This window comes from Canis lupus, chromosome 2 (assembly GCF_003254725.2).
Source record: "Canis lupus dingo isolate Sandy chromosome 2, ASM325472v2, whole genome shotgun sequence".
NCBI lineage: Eukaryota > Metazoa > Chordata > Mammalia > Carnivora > Canidae > Canis > Canis lupus.
The window spans coordinates 5,315,445-5,336,949 of record NC_064244.1 but is presented as its reverse complement, the minus strand read 5'-3'; the positions used below and the strand labels follow the sequence as shown (position 1 = coordinate 5,336,949).

Below are 21,505 nucleotides of genomic sequence, written 5' to 3'. Positions count from 1 at the left end.
ATGTGTCTGTAAATAAGTAAACATGTGAAAGTCTAGGGGCACCTGGGTGGCTCAGTCTGTTAAGTGTCTGCCTTTGGCTCAGGTCATGATCTTGGGGTCCTGCGATCAAGCCCCACAGCGGGCTCCTGGTGCAGCAGGGAGTCTGCTTCTCCCTCTCCCTATGCCCCTTCCTTCTTCCCCGACTCATGAGCATGATCTCCCTCAGAAAAGAAAATCTTAAAAAAATAATAATAATAAAATAAAATCTTAAAAAAAAAAAAAAAAAAAAAGCAAAAAAAGAAAATATGTGAAAGTCCAGAGAGCAAATGCAGGAGGCTCTATAGTTAATAAAATTACCACCAGCTTTACCTTTCTGCATCAAAACCTCCAATAATCCATAGATTCCTAACCATCAAAACAGAACTTTATGATTAATCTCAGAAAGTCTAGGTGAGAGGCAAGTATCTGGCCTTCAGAGTTTCTTGTTATAAAATCTAGAGACAAAGTGTTAAAAAGTTATCACATACCTGATATGGCACATAGGATATTCCTTTTTGGCTAGGGGTTATAGCCATGGGATATGAACCACTATAAACACAGGAAATATCCATTGCATCTAAAGAGGTAACACTCATTTTGGATGGTTCTGAGTTATTGGACGCATTAATATGACTGTTAAAACTTCGAAAAGCTACTGCATTTCTTTTAGATAAGGTTAATGTTTTTAACACATCAGAAGACGAAGCTAACATTTTTTGGCTACTGGCTTGGACAGCCAGATTCTCATCATCTTTTGGCAAGGGATTTTCTTGCCAGCTGGGTGATACAGCAAGTAGGTCTTCAATGTTTGATTCTTCAAAAGAAGATTCTCTGATGCTTTTATCTGGATCTAAGGACTGCCTTTCTAATGAACTTTCCATTATAGAAATTCCAGGAAAAGATGAATCAGAGTCCATACAGATACTTTTAGAAGCTCTCTCATCATCAGAACCCAGAAAGCTAGAACTTAAGAACTTCTTATTATTCTTGTTGCAATCTTCATCCAATTCACACATAAGGTTTTTTGCTATCATTGGGATAGGTGATTTTTCTGGGGTTTGTTGTTTATCAATGGAAGAATTGACCATGTTCTCCTTATTGGCACAGTCACTTTGTTGACTTTCACATACCGATAGCTTCAGGTCTTGGACTTCATTGGTTAAGCTTGTCCTTTGATTTATATAACCATTACTTTTTTCATTTCTAGACTTATGCTCTATACAATTTTTTTTATTCTGTATGATGTTCTGACAAGGACTAGAGTCAACTAACTCAGAATTTCTTTTAAAACCTCTTTTTCCACAGTATTCTTCAGTCCCATCACTGGGATCCACAACCCACTGATCCGATTGATGGAAAACACACCGGGTGGTGTCAGTGGCCACATTAACATTATTTATGTCCAGTTCTCTTGCTTCCCAAGAAACTTCTCCAGGGAAGCATTTTTTAGCCAGGTTTACACAAGAGCTTCCAGTCGCAGGAATGATACTGCTGTTATGAATAGGAGAAAGGGTTAATTCAAAATCCTTTTTATTGAAACCTTTTGTCTCAATGGCATCGGTAGATTTTGTACACGAAGACTTTTCTATTATATTCCAACTCATCACTGTAGAGCCCAGTGCATCATCACTTTCCTAAGAGGGAGAAAAAAACACTCTTTTAGTTGTATAAAACCGAGATTCTTGAATCTTTTAAACCTCTGTTGATTTCGGTGGAATAGATGACCTCATAAATTACTATGCTACCTATTCCCAGTTTCCACTGGAACAATAGAACAATGATATCACAGAATTAAAAAGCATAAACAATTAAAGTATGTTTTATTAGGTATTGAATGAAACAGCAGCCTAAAATTCAAATAAACTATTTTCTAATATGCACTTGCATAATTTAATATGTATTTGATATTCTATAATACATATTTGATACGTAGTATTTACAGAGGACAAATTAATAGGCAACATTTTCAGGTAAAATTGAGGGTAAAGCTATATTATGTATATATTTGGTTTGCAATAGCGATATAGATGATTCTGTTTTGAATTACAAAATGCACAGGACTTAAAAATATAGTTAATGGAAAATTATAGACAAAAATTTTGTTAAACAGATCACTTTGCACAAGTATAATAAAACCAAGCTGATAAAGGTGAAGCTAAACTATCCATAATTTATAATTAAAACCCAAAATAACAGAAATTAAAATCCACTGTCAACAAGATGAAATGATGATGCAAATGATAATAACAAAATACTTATACAATATGTTTTCTTGAACAGGAAAGAGGTGAACTAACAGTATTAGGAATGGAAACCTGTTTGTCCTGTAGTGTGTATTATCTATAGAGCAGCCTATAAGAGACGAAAAAAGATTGAGAAATCCTGCCTTGACTAAAAAATAATCTGACCTGACTTCTAGAATACAAATATCCAACAGTGAAGACCATCATATTACTGAGAATAATATTCATTGAATTTCTTAAGACTAGAGTCTAGGTTTCCCTTCAACATGATATAATTTGACGGAATATACAGGGAAATGAAGACTATCTTGACTGCCATTTACCTAAGTTTCATTTCCTTACAGAATTTACACAGAAAAGTATAAAGTATCTCCGTCATTCATGTGACATGAAATTGGCCTGGGTTCAGATAAATGTCCCTCTAACCTGGCAGTCTTTTTCCCATCTGGGACTGCTGTGGCACTCAGACTCCACACTGGACAGGAAGGTGTGGCTCTGACTGCTGGCACTTGATGTAGCCAGCCTTCTCCTGGACTGCAGTAGATTAGATGTCAGGCACTTCACAGGCATCCCAGGATCGGAGGTAACTGTTTCAAGACCTGGAGGGAACAGAAAACACTGAGGCTTATGTCACATCCTTGAGCTCCTCACTGAACCTGAATCTTTCCAGTTAATTAGGCAAGGTATTAATAAGTATGTATATCAGGACTCTGTCTGTGTAAACATTATTTAATCCACAGGACAGCTCAGGTATTTTAGACATACAAGTACGGTTATGAACGTTTAGGAAAAAAAACAAAACAAAAACCAAAAATAACCCTTAACATTCACAAGTGAAAATCAGGACAAAAGAACTAAATTGTAATTAGGGGAACACCCATTATCCAATTTGAAACTCATCTTGATAAAGGAGTATTATTGATATGCTATATCCACATATGTTATAAGATGGGAATGTCACTAAATTTACTCAGTTCAATTTGTGTTTAATTAAAACCATAGTTTTAGGGGTGCCTGGGTGGCACATCAGTTCAGCATCTGATTGTTGGTTTCGGCTCTGGTTGTAATTCCAGGGTCGTGACACTGAGCCTCGAATTTGGGTTCCATGCTTAGCACAGAGTCTTGATTGAGATGCTCTCTCTCTCTCCCTGCCCTTCCCACTTGTGTTCTCTCTCTCTCAAATTAAAAAAATACCTTTATTCTAATGTTGAAGTTTATGTGATTACAAGTGTGAAATTATCCACATCCATAAAGATTTTTGTTTTTTTTTCAATACTACTGTAAGATAGTGACTTGGCTAACAGCAAGATAGTGACTTGGCTAACAGCAAGCCAGTGCAAGATGGTAGCATCACCTACATGATACATGTTGGTTTATTACATAAACTCTTGTTTCTGAACTTATGAGACAAAATAGGCAACTATGCTTTTACTAAAGATCATAGTTTGTGCATATACAGATTTTCCATGTATGGATACGATCTGTATATCTTGTTTTTTCTTTCCCAAAGAGTTTAGGTAAAACACATTACTTTAATCCCAAGTAAGTTTGTACAGTTTTTTGATTTAATGAACCTTGGAACTTTATATATATATTTTTTTAATTTTTATTTATTTATGATAGTCACACAGAGAGAGAGAGAGAGAGAGGGGGGCAGAGACACAGGCAGAGGGAGAAGCAGGCTCCATGCACCGGGAGCCCGACGTGGGACTCGATCTCGGGTCTCCAGGATCGCGCCCTGGGCCAAAGGCAGGCGCCAAACCGCTGCGCCACCCAGGGATCCCGAACCTTGGAACTTTAAAATTAGAAGTATAGAGTTCCAATGGCCATATATTTTTTTAAAGTTTTTTTTTTTTTTTTAAGATTTTACTTATTTATTCATGGGAGACATACAGAGAGAGGCAGAGACACAGGCAGGAGGAGAAGCAGACTTGCTGCAGGAAGCCCAATGTGGGACTCTATCCCAAGGCCGTGGGATCATGACCTGAGCCAAAGGCAGACGCTCAACCAACCAAGCCACCCAGGCGGCAACCCCAATGGCCATCTAAAACAACTTTATTTTTGGTACATAAACCCTCTCAGTGAAATTCCTGAAACTCACTGGACACTGACCTTGATAGTTGACTAAACCACTCAGCTTACCTTTCCCCCTAATGTGGACATTTCTGTCTACCCCAATGCCATGTGCATACTGTATACTTGCTAAAGAGTTTTTTTTGGATCACTGATATGATGAGACCATTTCTCTCTTTGGAACTTTTGATGATTCCCCTTGTTCTACAGCTTAAATTCTAGGTTCCCTGTAATGACAATTGATCCTTCCCCATCTATCTGCTAAATGTCCTTTCCCATTGCACATGCTTCTCATTCTGACATAACATATTCAGTCCCCATTGTCTGAAGATGGGATACTTTCAAGTGTCCATGCCTTTGTTCATTCCTCTATCTGAAATGCTTTTTTTTTTTTTTAAGATTTTATTTATTTATTCATGACAGACAGAGAGAGAGGGAGAGACACAGGCAGAGGGAGAAGCAGGCTCTCCACAAGAAGAGCCCGATGTGGGACTCAATCCCAGACTCCGAGATCACACCCTGAGCTGAAGGCAGACGCTAAACCGCTGAGCCACCCAGACATCCCTGAAATTCTCTTTTCTAATACATTTGGAGTTATTGCTGTGTCTTTACTGAGAAACATTCCTGATTTTCTCAATTAGCATTTAACACTGTCTGTGTTGTATCACAGTATCCTTCTTATGATTTTAGAGGAGCTATTGTTAATCCTTTTACACATGTAGTCAACACAGAATTACAAGTTCTTCTGAGGCAAGGACTGCTCTCATTCATCTTAATAGCCACATAGTGACCAGCAGGGTGCCTTGCCCTGATCTACTTCTGACTAGATGAAGAAAACAACTCAGGAAGATGCATGTACTTTCATTTAAGAATAAGGCTGTAGTAACATCTGCATATTCTGTATTTTAGTAGTTTTGTATTTATCAAAGCTATATACATTTTTCAGCCACTTAGTTTTCCATAGAAGTGATTTTGACAGAAGAAATAAGACTCAGTGACTGTGGAAGAAAGGGTCAATGGACAGAAAATTTTATTGGCAATCAGGACTTGGCTTACCCATTACTAGTGTGAAACTAAACGTTTTCAAACATTAGGTTTCTCATTTCTAAGTGAGATATCCTGGACATGTACAGATTTGAGGACCAAATTCAAAATGAGGTTAACGTCTATGAAAACATGTTAACTAATTGTTCTTTAAAGCGTCATTATTCACATTCTTAAGACAAAGAACATGACTGAAGAGAACTAAATCATCCACATTTCTGGGCACCTGGGTAGCTCAGTCAGTTAAGCGTCTGCCTTCAGCTCAGGTCATGATCCTGAAATCCCAGGATCAAGTCCTATGTCTGGCTCCCTGCTCAGGAGGGAGTCTGGGTCTCCCTCTGCCCCTACCCTACTCATGCTTACATGCATTCTCTCTCTCTCAAATAAACAAATAAAATCTTTTTAAAGAAACCATCCACCCTTGCTGACTTATAAAAGGTGAAGTGCTATACAAATGTCCCATTCTCTTCCTCTACTACTTTTGTTTTTTTATCGTATGCTAATAAAAAATTATATTTTTACTTCAGCTATTTTATTTCAAAATCTTTTGGAAATAATTTTATAAAGACACAAAATATTATAGGTACTATATCTTCTCTATATAAATCTTCCATAGACCCAGTACAGTGAAATTTATCCAATGATCATTCTAATACCAAGCTAATTGAAGCATATCTCATTAGCTAGATATTTTACTCTGTTGACTTACAGAACTGCAACTGGGGAGCCTGGCTGGTTCAGTCAGTAGAGCATGTGACTCTTGATCTTAGGGTTGTAATTTCCAGCCCTATGTTGGGTGTAGAGACTACTTAAAATAAAAATTTTATAAAAAAAAAAAAAAAAAAAAAAAAGATCTGCAGCAATCTGTGTCAGAAATGGCATTTACATTAGGAAATGTAGGAATGCCACAGACTGTTCAAGTATTGGCTTTCAAACCTACATTAGAAATTAAAAAATTCAAAAATATTTTGTTTCTCAAAAGACACACTTAATGGAATAAACTATCATTTCTTTTATACTCACATGAGTGTAGTAGTTTGCTAGAATAAGGAGTGGTATCCCTGTGATCTATAGACATGGGACAAATTAGTCCTTGAGAAAGCTGTGATGTTTCAAATACATGGGTTGAAAGAATATTTGCAGAGTCTTTGTCTTTTTCTGCAGCTGGTGTGTACTATGAAAGAAAAAAACAAATGCTATGATTTAACTCTACAAAAATACCACCTAAATACCAACCATTTAAGTAGATAATGTTAAAGTAACTCAACATCCTTGATATTTAAATTTATTTATTTATTTTTTGATATTTAAATTTAAATTTATTTTAAACAAGTTTGAAAATTTTAAGTGGCAATCATGAAAGGGCATGTTATGTGAGTTTTTTCTAATCAAATACTTACAAATCTTAAAGAGCTGATGAGAGATAACACTTGTCCTGGGGTTCTTGAATAATCTTGTCTAGGTTTAGCCATTGACGGTGTTGTAAGGATATCCATCATATTGATATCTATGTATGGAAAGAAAAGTATATGAAATTCTTTAAAAACTTCAATGCCGTTGACTTACTAGGCAATAATCATCTGTTCTAAACTTTGTCTCCTTTTCCACATTATTAACATTATCTTTAACACTAGCTCGTGTAAGATGAACATATCCAGAGAAGCCACCACATGACAGAGTAAACATATACAACCAAGCTGACAGAGAAATACAAATACTGTATGACTCCTATTATATATAGAATCTTAAAAAACAAAACAAAAATAAGCTCCCAGGTATAAAGAACAGATTGGTGGATGCCAGAAACGGGTGGGGGATAGGAGAAATGGATGAAAAGGGTCAAATAAATAAATATTTCCCTATTAAAAAAAAGCAAGTGATTGAAATTGTTAAACTTTCATAGAACAGTCTTGCTCTAAAATGAATAGAACACAATGTAATGACCCAAATTAGGGAGTAGTCACTAAACAAGAATATTACCCCACTGGCAACAAAATAATTCTTGGTAAATCAAATACTAGAAAAGGATGTGGTAAGAAATATTAAGAAAGGAATATTAGGAATATAAATTAAATTTCAATAGGTCAAGATAGAAATTTATGCAGAATTTTTATCAGTTTCAGGGCATAACATTGTAAAATAATTCAATGTTCACTACATTATATGTGAGTTCTAAGGAACACAGTACTTTAGATACCAAAAATGGTAGGTGCCTGGCTGGTTCAGTCGGTAGAGCATGTGACTCCCTGATCTCAGGGTCATGAGTTAGAGCCCTACATTTCATTGGGTACATAGATCCCTTTGTCTGTATTTGTTATCCTGTACTTTTCATACCCATAATTTATTCATTTCATAACTAGAAGCCTGTGTCTTCCACCCCCTTTCACCCATTTTTTACCCTTTTGCCCTTTCTCCCCAACATTTATCAGTTTGTTCTCTGTATTAATGGGTCTTGTCTCTGCTTTGTTTTTTTAGATTCCATATATAAGTGAAATCATAAGTACTTCTCTTTCTGTCTAACTTATTTCATTTAGCATAATCCTGTCTAGGTCCATCCATGTTGTCACAAATGGCAAGACCTCATTCTTCTTTTATGGCTGAGTACTATTGTATTGTGTGTGTGTATACCACATCTTCTTTTTTTTTTTTTTTTTTTAAGATTTTATTTATTTATTCATGAGAGACACAGAGAGAGAAGCAGAGACATAGGCAGAGGGAGAAGTGAGTTCCTCTCAGGGAGCCTGATGCAGGATTCGACCCTCAGACCCGGGATCAGGACCTGAGCCGAAGGCAGATGCTCAACCACTGAGACACCCAGGCATCCCTGCACTACATCTTCTTTATCCATTCATCTAATGATGGACACTTGGATTGCTTCCCTATCTTGGCTATTGGAAACACTGCTGCAATTAACATAAGAATGCACAATATCTTTTTGAATTAGTATTTTTGTTTTCTTTGGGTAAATATCCAGTGTACTGTATAGTAAGGAACATCCTTAGTGGCTTCTCATCTAGCCACCTGTACTCAAATATTATTATTACTGCTGTGAAGCATCTGAGTAGTTATGTGAAATGGGATTAATAAAAATCATAAATACCTCACATCAGCTCAGGTCAGATTTTATCAAATTAAATGAAAATCCTTAGGTATTCAAAACTTTTTGAAATTTGTACTTGCAGTTTAAGATTGATAGATCTGTATTTCTTTTTAAAAAATTAAAATTCCTCCCCCCCCAAAAAAAAATTACAATCCCATGGTAAGCCCAATTTTGGGCTCTACTGTTCATTTACTTCTAAATGCTATCATTTTAATAGGTAACACAATAGGTTACCAAATTTTTAATTTTTTAATTTATTTATGATAGTCACAGAGAGAGAGAGAGGCAGAGACATAGGCAGAGGGAGAAGCAGGCTCCATGCACCGGGAGCCTGACGTGGGATTCGATCCCGGGTCTCCAGGATCGCGCCCTGGGCCAAAGGCAGGCGCCAAACCGCTGCGCCACCCAGGGATCCCTAGGTTACCAAATTGATAAGCTCACAGGTATTCATGTTTCTATGATAAACGTAAGTAGGGGCAGCCCTGGTGGCGCAGCGGTTTGGCGCCGCCTGCAGCCTGGGGTGTGATCCTAGAGACCCGGGATCGAGTCCCAGGTCGGGCTCCCGGCATGGAGCCTGCTTCTCCCTCTGCCTGTGTCTCTGCCTCTGTCTCTCTGTGTCTATGAATAAATAAATAAAATGTTTAAAAAATAAATAAATAAACATAAGTAATTTCTAGTTTCTCCTTATAAGAAACAAAGGTGCTACAAAGTTTTATTCATTCATTTTCTTCTCTTGAACAGTTTCCTTAGAATAAATTCCAAGACAGACTAGGTCAAAAAGAATTAAACTTTTTTGTTTCTTTTTTTTAAATTTTTAATAAAGATTTTGTTTATTTATTCATGAGACAAGAAAGACAGAGAGAGAAAGAGACAGAGAGGCAGAGACACAGGCAGAGGGAGAAGCAGGCTCCATGCAGGGAGCCCGATGTGGGACTCGATCCCGGGACTCCCGGATCACACCCTGGGCCAAAGGCAGGCGCTAAACCGCTGAGCCACCCGGGCTGCCCAACTTTTTTGTTTCTTAAAACACATTGATAGATATCTGTTGGAAAGCACTGTGCTAATAATCTATAGTGTTTCTAGAAAAACTAACTGTGCTTTTGCAGCCTCATTAACTTTAGATCTTCAGTTCTCTTTTTTTTGCCTAGCTTAATAGTGTGATTCATTTGCTATTTTTTAAATTAGCATTACTTTCATCACTAGTAGTGAAATTAACATACTTCCAAAACAAGTGTCTGAATTGTGTTCAGTTTGTCTTTTATCAAGGTCTTTGTGGTGATCTTGTCTGTGTGAATAAGTTCTGTAGGCATTATGGTTCATCATGTTATAGGTATTTTAGTCATTTTACCAATGTTTATTTTATTTATTTATTTATTTTTTTCATTTTACCAATGTTTAATTGTTCAAATCAGTTTCAATAGAGACAAAAAGTCAGGAGAACAGAAATTCTGAGTTCCTCTTTGAAGATTCAAAGATTTTTGAGTGCCTTTGAGGATTTAGGAACAATTATTCCCATTCTCATCTTTATGTATTTAATTTTTAAAGATTGTATTTATTTATTCATGAGAGACAAAAAAAGAGAGGCAGAAAAACACAGGGAGAGGGAGAAACAGTCTCCCTGCAGGGAGCCCAATGCGGGACCTCGGAATCATGACCTAAGCTGAAGGCAAATCCTCAACCACTGAGCAACCCAGGCATCCCTCATATTTATTTTTAATACCATTATGCTTTTCTAGTCTTTCTTTGGAACAAATAATCATCAAATTTTAGCCACTATAAGCTAACAAAATAATGTAAGTTAATAGCATGTAGTTGTTGGGTTTTTAAAAAGGTACTAACCTGCTATTTTCCTTACCTCTATTCAAAGTAATTTTGGAAAGCCCAAAATCTGTTAGTTTAATATGACCTTCATTTGAAATAAGCATATTGTCTGGTTTCAAATCCCTGCACATAGAAAAGACAAATAGCAGATAATTAAAAAAGAGCTAGTGGTAATGTTAGAAATAGCAAGGAAATACCCAGAAAGTTGCAGCAGAATCAAACCCTATTTATTTTCTCTAAAATAAGACACTTATCACTGGCTCTGAAAGTACAAAAAAAAAAAAAACACTCTCTGTAAATAATCTTCTGTATATCTGAACCTACAAGAAAGTGAACCGATTTAATACTAGATTATCTTTGGCATTATTTATTAGATAGCCTATTAAAACAAATAAACCTCAGGCCAAGTCAAAATCATATTTACCTCTTTCAAGGAGGGTAAGACTAAACTTTAAGAGAGAAGAGCCACTTAGAACATGACTTTAGTTGCAGAGTGAAACATTGTAAGTTAGAATTATAAAATACAGCACTTTTGTATGACAGTAGCAGAGTGGGAAAATTCTTCACAACAAAATGGTGTACCCATGCTCAAAGCAACATATTTAAAACACAGGGAGGGGAGGAGATGAAAGAAGAGTTGATGGAGTTTCTATTTTTTTTTTTTTAATTTAGTGCTTTTATTTATTTTTTTAAAAGACATTATTGATGAGAGAGAGAGAAAGAGAGAACCTGAGCTGGGGGAGGGGCAGAGGGAGAAGCAGACTCTCTGTTGAGCAGGGAGCCCAATGTGGGGCTTGATCCCAGCACTCTGGGATCATGACCTGAGCTTAAGGCAGATGGTTAACCAACTAAGCCCTCATTAGAAGAAATTCTATCTTCTAAACTCACACAAGTTACTCCCAAACTTTAGATAACCTGGATACATGGGCACATGGTTATGCAAATATTTCCAACTCAAATATCTAATACATAATTTGATTACTTCCACTTTTAAGGAATAGTTTGTAGAACTTTACCTGTGGATGATTCCATGTCTGTGAAGATAGTCCAGAGCCAAGGCTACTTCAGAAATATATTTCACAGCCATCTCTTCATCAAAGTAACCATATATATGTAGGAGAGACTTGACATCTCCACCAATAAGATATTCCATTACCTATCAAAAAGGAATATATATGTCACAAAATAAAAACAACATTATTACTTTAAAAACATTAGTTGTTACAATTATACATTTTTAGCATGGTTCTGCAACAGACACATTTTCTTGATATCACTACATATTAATAACCAAGTTTGCTCATGTTGCCATATAGTTTTTTTTTTTTTTTTTAAGATTTTATTTATTCATGAGAGATACAGAGAGAGAGAGAGGCAGAGATACAGGCAGAGTGAGAATCAGGCTCCGTGCCGGGAGCGTGATGTAGGACTCGATCCCAGGAATCACCCTGAGCTGAAGGCAGATGCTCAACTGCTGAACCACCTAGGCGTCCTGCCATATAATTTTTTAAAGTGAAGTTAAACTGTTTAATCTGAACAAAAATTCAGACTTACAGAAAAAGTATAAGAATAGTCCCATATATTTTTCTTTTTTTTTCCATATATTTTTCATCTAGATTCACCCACTGTGAGCATTTTGCCACATTTGCTTTTTTCCTCTCCACATGTAGGAATATAAAATAAATGTTAATAACATAATTATGTTACATAATAAACAAAAGACACAAATATTAACATAAATATCTTAAATTCATGTATTTTTATTCTGACTAAACGGTTTTAAAAATGTGGCAACCGGGGATCCCTGGGTGGCGCAGTGGTTTAGCGCCTGCCTTTGGCCCAGGGCACGATCCTGGAGACCCGGGATCGAATCCCACGTCAGGCTCCCGGTGCATGGAGCCTGCTTTTCCCTCTGCCTATGTCTCTGCCTCTCTCTCTCTCTCCCTGTGTGACTATCATAAATTTAAAAAAAAAGAAAAAAAAATGTGGCAACATCAACAACTGACATTTACAGCTTTTAAGGTTTTGCTAAATAACTGGAGAATAAAGTTGAAGAGGTCATGACCTGTCACCGCCAAATTTTTCAACATGTATCTTCTAACAAGGATTTTTTTTTTTAAGATTTTATTTATTGGGATCCCTGGGTGGCGCAGCGGTTTGGCGCCTGCCTTTGGCCCAGGGCGCGATCCTGGAGACCCGGGATCGAGTCCCACGTCGGGCTCCCTGCATGGAGCCTGCTTCTCTCTCTGCCTGTGTCTCTGCCTCTCTCTCTCTCTCTCTCTGTGACTATCATAAATAAATAAAAATTTTAAAAAAAAGATTTTATTTATTTATTCATGAGAAACACAGAGTGAAAGGCAGAAACACAGGCAGAGGGAGAAGCAGGCTCCATGCAGGGAGCCCGACGTGGGACTCGATCCAGGGTCTCCAGGATCAGGCCCTGGGCTGAAGGCAGCGCTAAACCGCTGAGCCACCCAGGCTGTCCTAACAAGGATATTTTTACATTACTACGGAAAAATAAAATTTAAGGAATTTTACACTAATATAATAATATAATCTATAGTCCGTGTTCAAATTTCTCTGAGCATCTATTTTTTTTATTTTTTATTTTTTTTTAATTTTACTTATTTATGATAGGCACACAGTGAGAGAGAGAGAGAGGCAGAGACACAGGCAGAGGGAGAAGCAGGCTCCATGCACCGGGAGCCTGACATGGGATTCGATCCTGGGTCTCCGGGATCGCGCTCTGGGCCAAAGGCAGGCACTAAACCGCTGCGCCACCCAGGGATCCCTTCTCTGAGCATCTAAATAAATGTCCTTACAGGGCATCCCTGGGTGGCTCAGTGGTTTGGCGCCTGCCTTTGGCCCAGGGCAGGATCCTGGAGTCCTGGGATCAAGTCCTGCATCAGGCTCCCTGCATGGAGCCTGCTTCTCCCTCTGCCTCTCTCTCTCTCTCTATCATGAATAAATAAATAAATAAATCTTTAAAAAAATAATAAATATCCTTAACAGCAATTTCCCTCACCCTCTTGCTCAAGCTAGGACCCCCATGGGATTTAGTTATCATGGTTGTTCAGGCTCCTTTAATCTAGGGCAGTTTTTTGCCTTTTTTTTTTGAGGGGGGCAGTCTTTCCTGACATCTGATTATTTCCTCACTACTCAATTCAGGTTTGCATTTTTGGCAGGAATTCTAAATAAGTAATGTTGACTTTTTCTTAGAGATTCCCACCAGTTGAGACACCTAATGTCAGCATGTTCCGTTACCGGTGATGTTAACTTTGATCACTTAGTTAAGGTCGTGATTTCCATATGTCTCCATTGAAGAAACACTTTTTTAATCCCTTGGTAATTAATAAGTAATGGGGGGAAATACTTCTAGAGTATGTAAATAAGCTACTTCCCAACAAATGTGCAAGCACTGATCTTAGCATCGTGTGACCAGAGATGATTCTTGTTTGAATTCACTATTGCTATGTGGTTGCAGAGCTCTACTATTCCTCTACATACAGTAGTCATTATTCTATAAAACTCATATAGTTTTAAGGTATAAAACACTGCCTCGTAATAACTTCATAAAACTAAGTCCTTTCTTTCCTCTTTAGGTCAATAGTTTCCCTGCTAGTCAATGTTCACTGATGAGATCAATCATTAAAACATTTACTAAGCTCAAAATCTGTGCTACACACTGTGCTAGCTCTGGTAATTTAAGTATGAATAAAATGTCTCTGCACTGAAAGAGTTTATAATTCAGTAGAAGGCAAATAAATAAACAGATACTGTATTTGAGCTCATGAGAATGTTTATTTTCTTACATCCTCATCAACAATAATTATTGATCCTTTTTATCTGTCATTCTATGAAAAAGTGGACTTATTTATTTTCAAGAAGATTTAGGACTTTCAGGGAGATTTAGGGTCTTTACACTATTTTTGGTCTTTTTTTTAAAGATTCTATTTTTAAGGGGCCCTGGGTGGCTGAGTACATGATCCCAGGGTCCTGGAACTGAGACCCCCCCTTCAGGCTCCCCGCAAGGAGCCTGCCTTTCCCTCTGCCTATGTCTCTGCCTCTCTCTGTGGGTCTCTCATAAATAAATAAAATTTTTAAAAATTCTACTTTTAAGTAATCTCTACACCCAATGTGGGCCTCGAACCCATAACCCCAAGATCAAGAGTCACATGCTCCACTGACTGAGCCAGCCAGGTACCTCTATTTTTGGTCTTGTATGTGTCTTCTCTGAATATTTTCTCCAAACTTGATATTTGACTACATAAATGGTTATTTTGTGTCAAATGTTTAATTTTGTTCTTAATAAGACCTACACCAATTTATGATTATAAAAATATTCACATCAGTTTTGTTCTAGTACTTTTTTTTTGAAAGATTTTATTTATTTGAGAGAGTACACATGAGCGAGCACGAGTGGGTGGGGAGGGGCAGACAGAGAGGGATAAGCAGATTCCTTAGGGAGCTCCATTTGGGGCTCTATCCCAGGACTCTGGGATCATGACCTGAGCCAAAGGCAGACATTTAACCAACTGAGCGACCCAGGTACCCCTTTCTAGTACTTTCATGGATTCCTTTTACGTAGAAATCTATGATACAAAAAGGGGAAACAAATGACCCTCGCACTAACTCTAGTTTCATAACCATGCAGAAAATTATTTCAAGTGACTTCAAAAACTAGAATTTTGGGATGCCTGGGTGGCTCAGCGGTTGAGCATCTGCCTTTGGCTCGGGGTGTGGTCCCGGCATCCTGGGATCAAGTCCCACATTGGGCTGCCTCGAGGAGCCTGCTTTTCCCTCTGCCTATATCTCTGCCTCTCTGTGTCTTTCATGAATAAATAAAATCTTAAAAAAAAAAAAAAAAACTAGAATTTTGATAGTATATCCTAAGGACAAAAAGAGCTGCAAAACAACAATAACAACAACAACAAAAAAAAAACCTAAATTGAATCCGGTTGTTTTAGTGTCAAAAAAAATATTGATATCATTATTTTCAAAATATTAGATATACATAATGTTGTAACTTAAAGCAAATTAATAATTATGTAATTAGGAACCCAGATGGTCAGGGTAAAAGAATACATTTTTTTTCAGAATTTTTTTTTTCAAAGATTTTATTTATTCATTCACAGAGAGAGAGAGAGAGAGAGAGAGAGAGAGAGAGAGAGGCAGAGACACAGTCAGAGGGAGAAGCAGGCTCAATGCAGGAAGCCCGACGTGGGACTCGATCCTGGGTCTCCAGGATCACACCCTGGGCTGCAGGCGGCTAAACCACTGCGCCACTGGGGCTGCCCTTTCCAGAATATTTTTGTATGTTATATACTCTTCAAAGATGTTAAGTAAAAATTTGATAATTTCCCATTGAATTGGAAATTTCATCATGAACTTATGATACATTTTTCTCCTTCTATAAAAATGTTATAGGGGCGCCTGGCTGGCTCAGTCAGATAAGTGTCCAACTCTTGATTTCAGCTCATGATCTCAGGGTTGTAAAATTGAGTCCCACCTTGGGCTCTGTGCTGGGTGTAGAGCCTGCTTAAGATTCTCTCTCTCCCTCTGCTCTGCTCCCCTCTAAAAAAAAATGTTATAAAATACATAAGTCACAGGGATAAAAAGTACAGGATAGGAAATACAGTCAATGATGTTGCAATAACTTTGGTGACAGATGGTAACTAGACTTATTGTGGGGATCATTTCATAATGTATAAAAATATGGAATCACTATGATTTACACCTGAAACTAATAGGATATTGTTTTTAATCCTTTAATTCTTTCTGGTGCTCTCTAATCCCTTTACTACATACTGCTTCATATGCACTGTGTGATTAAATAGTCCTCTACCTTCTCTGGAATGGAATGTATCAATGTTTCCTTTTTTTTTTTTTTCCTGTAAGGTGCCAAACAGTAAATATTTTATGCTTTGCAAGACATATGATCTGTGGGCAAATACCTCACTCTTGTAATGTAGCACAACAACAGATAGTAAGGAAACAAAAGGATACAATTGTGTTCCAATAAAATACTTGTTCAGTGAAGTTCAAATTTCATATAATTTTCATGTATAATGAAATATTCTTCCTTTGATTTTTTCAACATTTTAAAAATGCAAATACTATTCTCAGCTTACAGGCTGTGCAGAAACAGTGGGCCATATGTGGTTCACCACAGGCTTAAAAGATGGAAAGTCAATTATTCCTATAGTACTTGGTTTTCACCTTCCTACTGCTGCTCTGTATTGTTTTCAACTCTTTCAGATAGAGAACCACCCTATAAAGTAGACCCACATCTCTGGCTTTCTTAAAACCTAGGCGTCTCCTAAGGGGCTGTCTTTAATATTGCTTTGAGGGTGAATTCCAACACAAATTTGTATCTTTGCTCCAAAATCCCTCCCCACAGCATTATCAGGTTTTATCTCTCACAGAGAAGGTCACTGCAACTAGGTACCATGCTAAGGTATTCATTTTGGAATGTTGTTTAGATTGGTAAAAGAACCCAAACCAACTCATCAATAGGGCATTTGTTTTTTCTTTTTTTTTTTCATTTTTAAATTTTTTTAAATTTTAAAATTTTTTATTGGAATTCAATTTGCCAACATAGAGTATAACACCCAGTGCTCATCCCATCAAGTGCCCCCCTCAGTGAAGGGCATTTGTTATAAAAATTATGGAATTCCTAAATAAATCCATGTGATTCTGCATAGCCATTAAAAAGGATGAGGTCACCAGTAAGTGGGAAAAAAATATGTAGAACACCATTTATAATATGATCACATTTCTTGTACTTAAACTCTGTAAAAACTTATTGATCTTGAATTAGTCCTAATGTAAAAATGGTGCCCACCACTCTCCTAGAAAAACTCTGTACTCTCCAAAGTTTTCTGGCCCTCCCATCAAATATTTGAAACCACATAAATGTTAGCCTAAATCTGTTAGTTACTCACAGATTTACTGAAAGACTAGAAATGGATTTAAACATCAGGTGCCAAAAGAGTTTTAGATTTGTCTCTATTTTTATTTATTTTTATTTTTAATTTTTATTACTTTTTAAAGATTTTATTTATTTATTCCTGAGAGACAGAGAGAGGGGAGAAGCGGGCTCCCCATCGGAGCTTGATGTGGGACTCGATCCCAGAACCCCAAGAGCATGATCTGAGCCGAAGGCAGATGCTCTATCACTGAGCCACCCAGGTGCCCCGTCTCTATATTTATAATCTATCCTGAATTTTCAGGTGTACAGTTTAAAGTTGGATATAATGTTCTGTTCAGTTTCGAGTTTTTAATATAGCAAAAAGTTGAAGTGTCACACAATAATGTTCCACATACTTACAAGAGAGCTTTAGCATATTGAGGATAAAGGAATTCCACTCAGATCAGATTATGAAAGGAATGAGCATTCTGTTGGTAAACTACTGATCTGGAGTCTAAAATCTACATCCTATTGGCAAATTGAACTCCAGTAAAAAAAATAAAAAATAAAATAAAATAAAATCTACATCCTAAAATCCATTCATTCATAGAAAACCATTTATGTTCATGCTGAATAGAAGCCATTGGAGATACCAAATATTTAATCCACAAACCATTTCAGAAGTTAGGATCTCTAGAATTTGCAGTCAAAATATCCTCACCAATTCCTGTTCCCTCAAATTCTTCATTAGAAATGAAAAGCGAGCAACCCTTGGGATGCCCTCTACCTATGTCTCTGCCTCTCTGTGTGTCTCTCACGAATAAATAAATAAAATCTTTAAAAAAAAAAAAAAAGAAAAAAGAAAAGCAAGCAACCCTCAAAGTCCATGCACCCAAAATCCATCACTTCCCAGTATCTTTCCTTACTATACACCAAACTTTATATAGTATTCCTTTACTTACCAATGGTTTTAGTACTATGTGCCAGATACTGTTTAATATGCTTTATATTAACTGATTAAAATTTCATAACAACCTCTGAGGTATTATTATTATCTCCATTTTGCAGATGAGGAGACTGAGGTGGGTAGTTAATCTTATGTATCAATTTGACTAAGCCATAGTACTGAGATTTAGTGAAACATGAACCTCAATGTTGCTGTGAAGTTGTGTTTCAGATGAGATTAACATTTAGGTAGACTTTGAGTAAAGCTGATGACCCTCCATAATCTGGGCAGACCCCAACCAGCCAGCTGAAAGCATTAAAAGAAAAAAGATCAAGGTGTTGTCCTTCATACTCCCCACCCCCAACTCACCCCAAAAAGAAGGAATTCTGCCTCTACACTGCTTTTTGACCTGAGTTACAACATTAACTCTTCCCTGAGTCTGCAGTCTGCTGGCTTACCCTGCAGATTTCACACTTGCCAGCCCCGACCATCACATGGAACAATTCCTTAAATCTCCACCCTCTACACACACACACACACACACACACACACACACACACTATTAGTTCTTTTTCTCTGGAGAACCCTGACTCATACAACAGGTAAGGGTACTTGGCCAAAGTTATGAAGCTAATAAGTGGAAAAGTTGGAATTCAAACCCAAGTACTCTAACCCAGAGACTGTATTCTTTTTCTTTTTTTAAGATTTTATTTATTTATCTGGCAGAGAAAGAGCATGAACAAGCAGGGGGAGTGGCAGGCAGAGGGGAAGGGAAAAGCAGGCTTGATGCAGGACTCAATCCCAGGACCCTGGGATCATGACCTGAGCTGCAGGCAGATGCTTAACTGACTGAGCTACTCAGGCGCCTTTATACACACACACACACACACACATATATATTTTTAAAGATTTATTTATTTTTTAAATTTATTTTTATTTATTTATGATAGACATATATATATATATATATATATATATAGAGAGAGAGAGAGAGAGAGAGGCAGAGACACAGGCAGAGGGAAAAGCAGGCTCCATGCCGGGAGCCCGATGTGGGACTTGATCCCGGGACTCCAGGATTGCGCTCTGGGCCAAAGGCAGGCGCGAAACCGCTGAGCCACCCAGGGATTCCCTTAAAGATTTATTTTAAAATAATCTCTACACCCAATATGGAGCTTGAATTCAGAACCCTGAGATCAAGCTGCTGGCTAAGCCAGCCAGCCCCCCACTCGCCTTGTCAACTTGAGGCACTGAATTCAGTGACTGCTAAATAGAAGAAAAAAACGTAAAATCATTTACTTACCAAGTAGACATTGTTTGCTGACTGTAGTGAATAGTACAAATGGACAATGAAAGGACTTTTGCTTAGTGCTAGTGCATCCCTCTCAGCTTGTACCTGATGAGTCATATTTTTGTTGATCATATCTGCTTTTTTGACAACCTATGGTAGACAACATAACAATACATTCATTTTATTTTTTATTACAAAGTGTTCTCAGGTTTCAGAGTTGCCTTCGTGAAAACCATGAAAAACATAGATACCATTATTATTACCATCAAGAAACTGTCAGAAAAAAAAAGAAACTGTCAGAAAAACAGCTAATATGGTGAAACAAAACTAAACTTTTTTCAAGAGAACTACTTATTTTGGAACCCAGTGGCAAAAGAATCACATCCCTTTTTTTTTCAGATTTTGTTTATCTATTCATAGAGACACACACAGAGAGAGAGAGAGAGAAAGAGAGAGGCAGAGACACAGGCAGAGGGAGAAGCAGGCTCCATGCAGGGAGCCTGATGTGGGACTCCGGGATCATGACCTGGGCTGAAGGCAGGTGCTAAACTTCTGAGCCACCCAGGGATCCCTCATTATTTTTTTTTCTTTAAAGATTTATTTATTTATTTATTCATGAGAGACACAGAGAAAGAGAGAGGCAGAGACACAGGCAGAGGGAGAAGCAGGCTCCCCACAGGCAGCCCGATGCGGGACTGATCCAGGATCCCAGGATCCCACCCTGAGCCAAAGGCAGAGGCTCAACCACAGAGCCACCCAGGCACCCCTCCATTCATTATTCTTATAACAAAGTTAAAAGATAGTAATGATCCTAATAAGCCCCCAGGTAATCAGGAATCTAGGCACAGATAATTAGTGGCTAATAATTTTTTTAAACTTCTATTCTTTGATGGGTGAGAACTGAATCAGGAGGAAGAATAATAATATGGGAAGTTTGTTTGCCTAGAAAAAAAAATCTTGAGAGAACTACTGAAAGTTAAGTCTCAAATACTGTCTTACAGAAAATAGCAAATTACCCTTTTCAAGTTTCAAGGTAATTGGCACAAAAGCAAAACTATATATAATATCCACACTGAAATTAGATCACTAAACTGAACAGTAACATTGAGATCACTTGTCATGATGATTAAAAGGCATATTTTTTCCCAGAGACTCATTAGAATATTTGATAAAATCATTAATACACTATAAAAAAATACACTATAAATTCCAGCCTTATATCCTTTCCATAAGAAAAATGAGAGAAATTAACAAAGCCAGCCTCTAACATGATTTCACCTATGATTCCACTATATTGAAAGCTCTGTGAAGGCATGTTTGTTTTGTTCACCACTGGACCCTAGACCCTGTACACAAAAGGGATACTCAACAAATACTCATTGAAAAAAATCAATTGGTGTCTTTATTTCAACAACTGATAATGACTGATTAGGAAGTACAGTAGAAGGAAATGCAAAAAATTGATGGAACATATGAAGCGAGGAAGATTAATTTCAATGAGGTGGGTCTGAGAAAGGTCAGGGAAAGTTTGAAGAGGAACCAAGATGAATCTTTTTTCTTTTTTTTTTTTAAGATTTTATTTATTTATTCATGACAGACACACACACAGAGAGATAGAGACATAGACAGCAGGAGAAGCAAGCTCCCTATGGGGAGCCTCATGTGGAACTTAATCCCAGGACCCCAGAATCATGTCCTGAGCCAAGCGCAGGCGCTCAATCACTGAGCCACCCAGGAGTCCCTCAAAGATGAATCTTAATATGCAAATAACACAGGTGGAGAAGAGCAGAGAATGGTGGAAGAGAAGCTCTTAAAGAGGAGCCAGCTTAAACACAAGCTCAGAGGCAAGATAATACACAGTATTCAGGGACTAACTAGCCAATTGTCTGGGGTGGCTGGAACAAAGGATTTGTGGAAGTTATAGTAGAAGTTTAGTATCATTATTTCATTATTATTATTATTATGATTGCTTTTCTAAGGAGTTTGGACTTTAGCTTGCATGCCACAGCCTAAAGAGCAGATGAAAAAATTAGTGATCCTAGTTAGGAGCCTATTCCAATAG

General features: G+C 37.4%; 1 protein-coding gene across 3 annotated transcripts in view; it reads right to left on the bottom strand.

Annotated features, from left to right (window-relative positions):
- Positions 1 to 21,505, bottom strand: part of MASTL (microtubule associated serine/threonine kinase like) — a 34,501-nt gene that overhangs the window by 10,890 nt on the left and 2,106 nt on the right. The window contains exons 1-8 of one of the 3 annotated variants that reach the window (XM_025463866.1): positions 19,456 to 19,593; positions 18,358 to 18,461; positions 11,316 to 11,455; positions 10,334 to 10,422; positions 6,779 to 6,885; positions 6,402 to 6,552; positions 2,688 to 2,860; positions 507 to 1,652 (exon numbers count right to left, since the gene is read on the bottom strand). In XM_025463866.1, the coding sequence (XP_025319651.1) occupies positions 507 to 1,652; positions 2,688 to 2,860; positions 6,402 to 6,552; positions 6,779 to 6,885; positions 10,334 to 10,422; positions 11,316 to 11,455; positions 18,358 to 18,399 (1,848 nt within the window). In that variant the 5' untranslated portion in view covers positions 18,400 to 18,461; positions 19,456 to 19,593. Of the gene's footprint in view, positions 1 to 506; positions 1,653 to 2,687; positions 2,861 to 6,401; positions 6,553 to 6,778; positions 6,886 to 10,333; positions 10,423 to 11,315; positions 11,456 to 18,171; positions 18,335 to 18,357; positions 18,462 to 19,455; positions 19,594 to 21,505 lie in introns of those variants that run through there. The other 2 variants (XM_025463865.3, XM_025463867.3) reach the window with 2 other exon arrangements.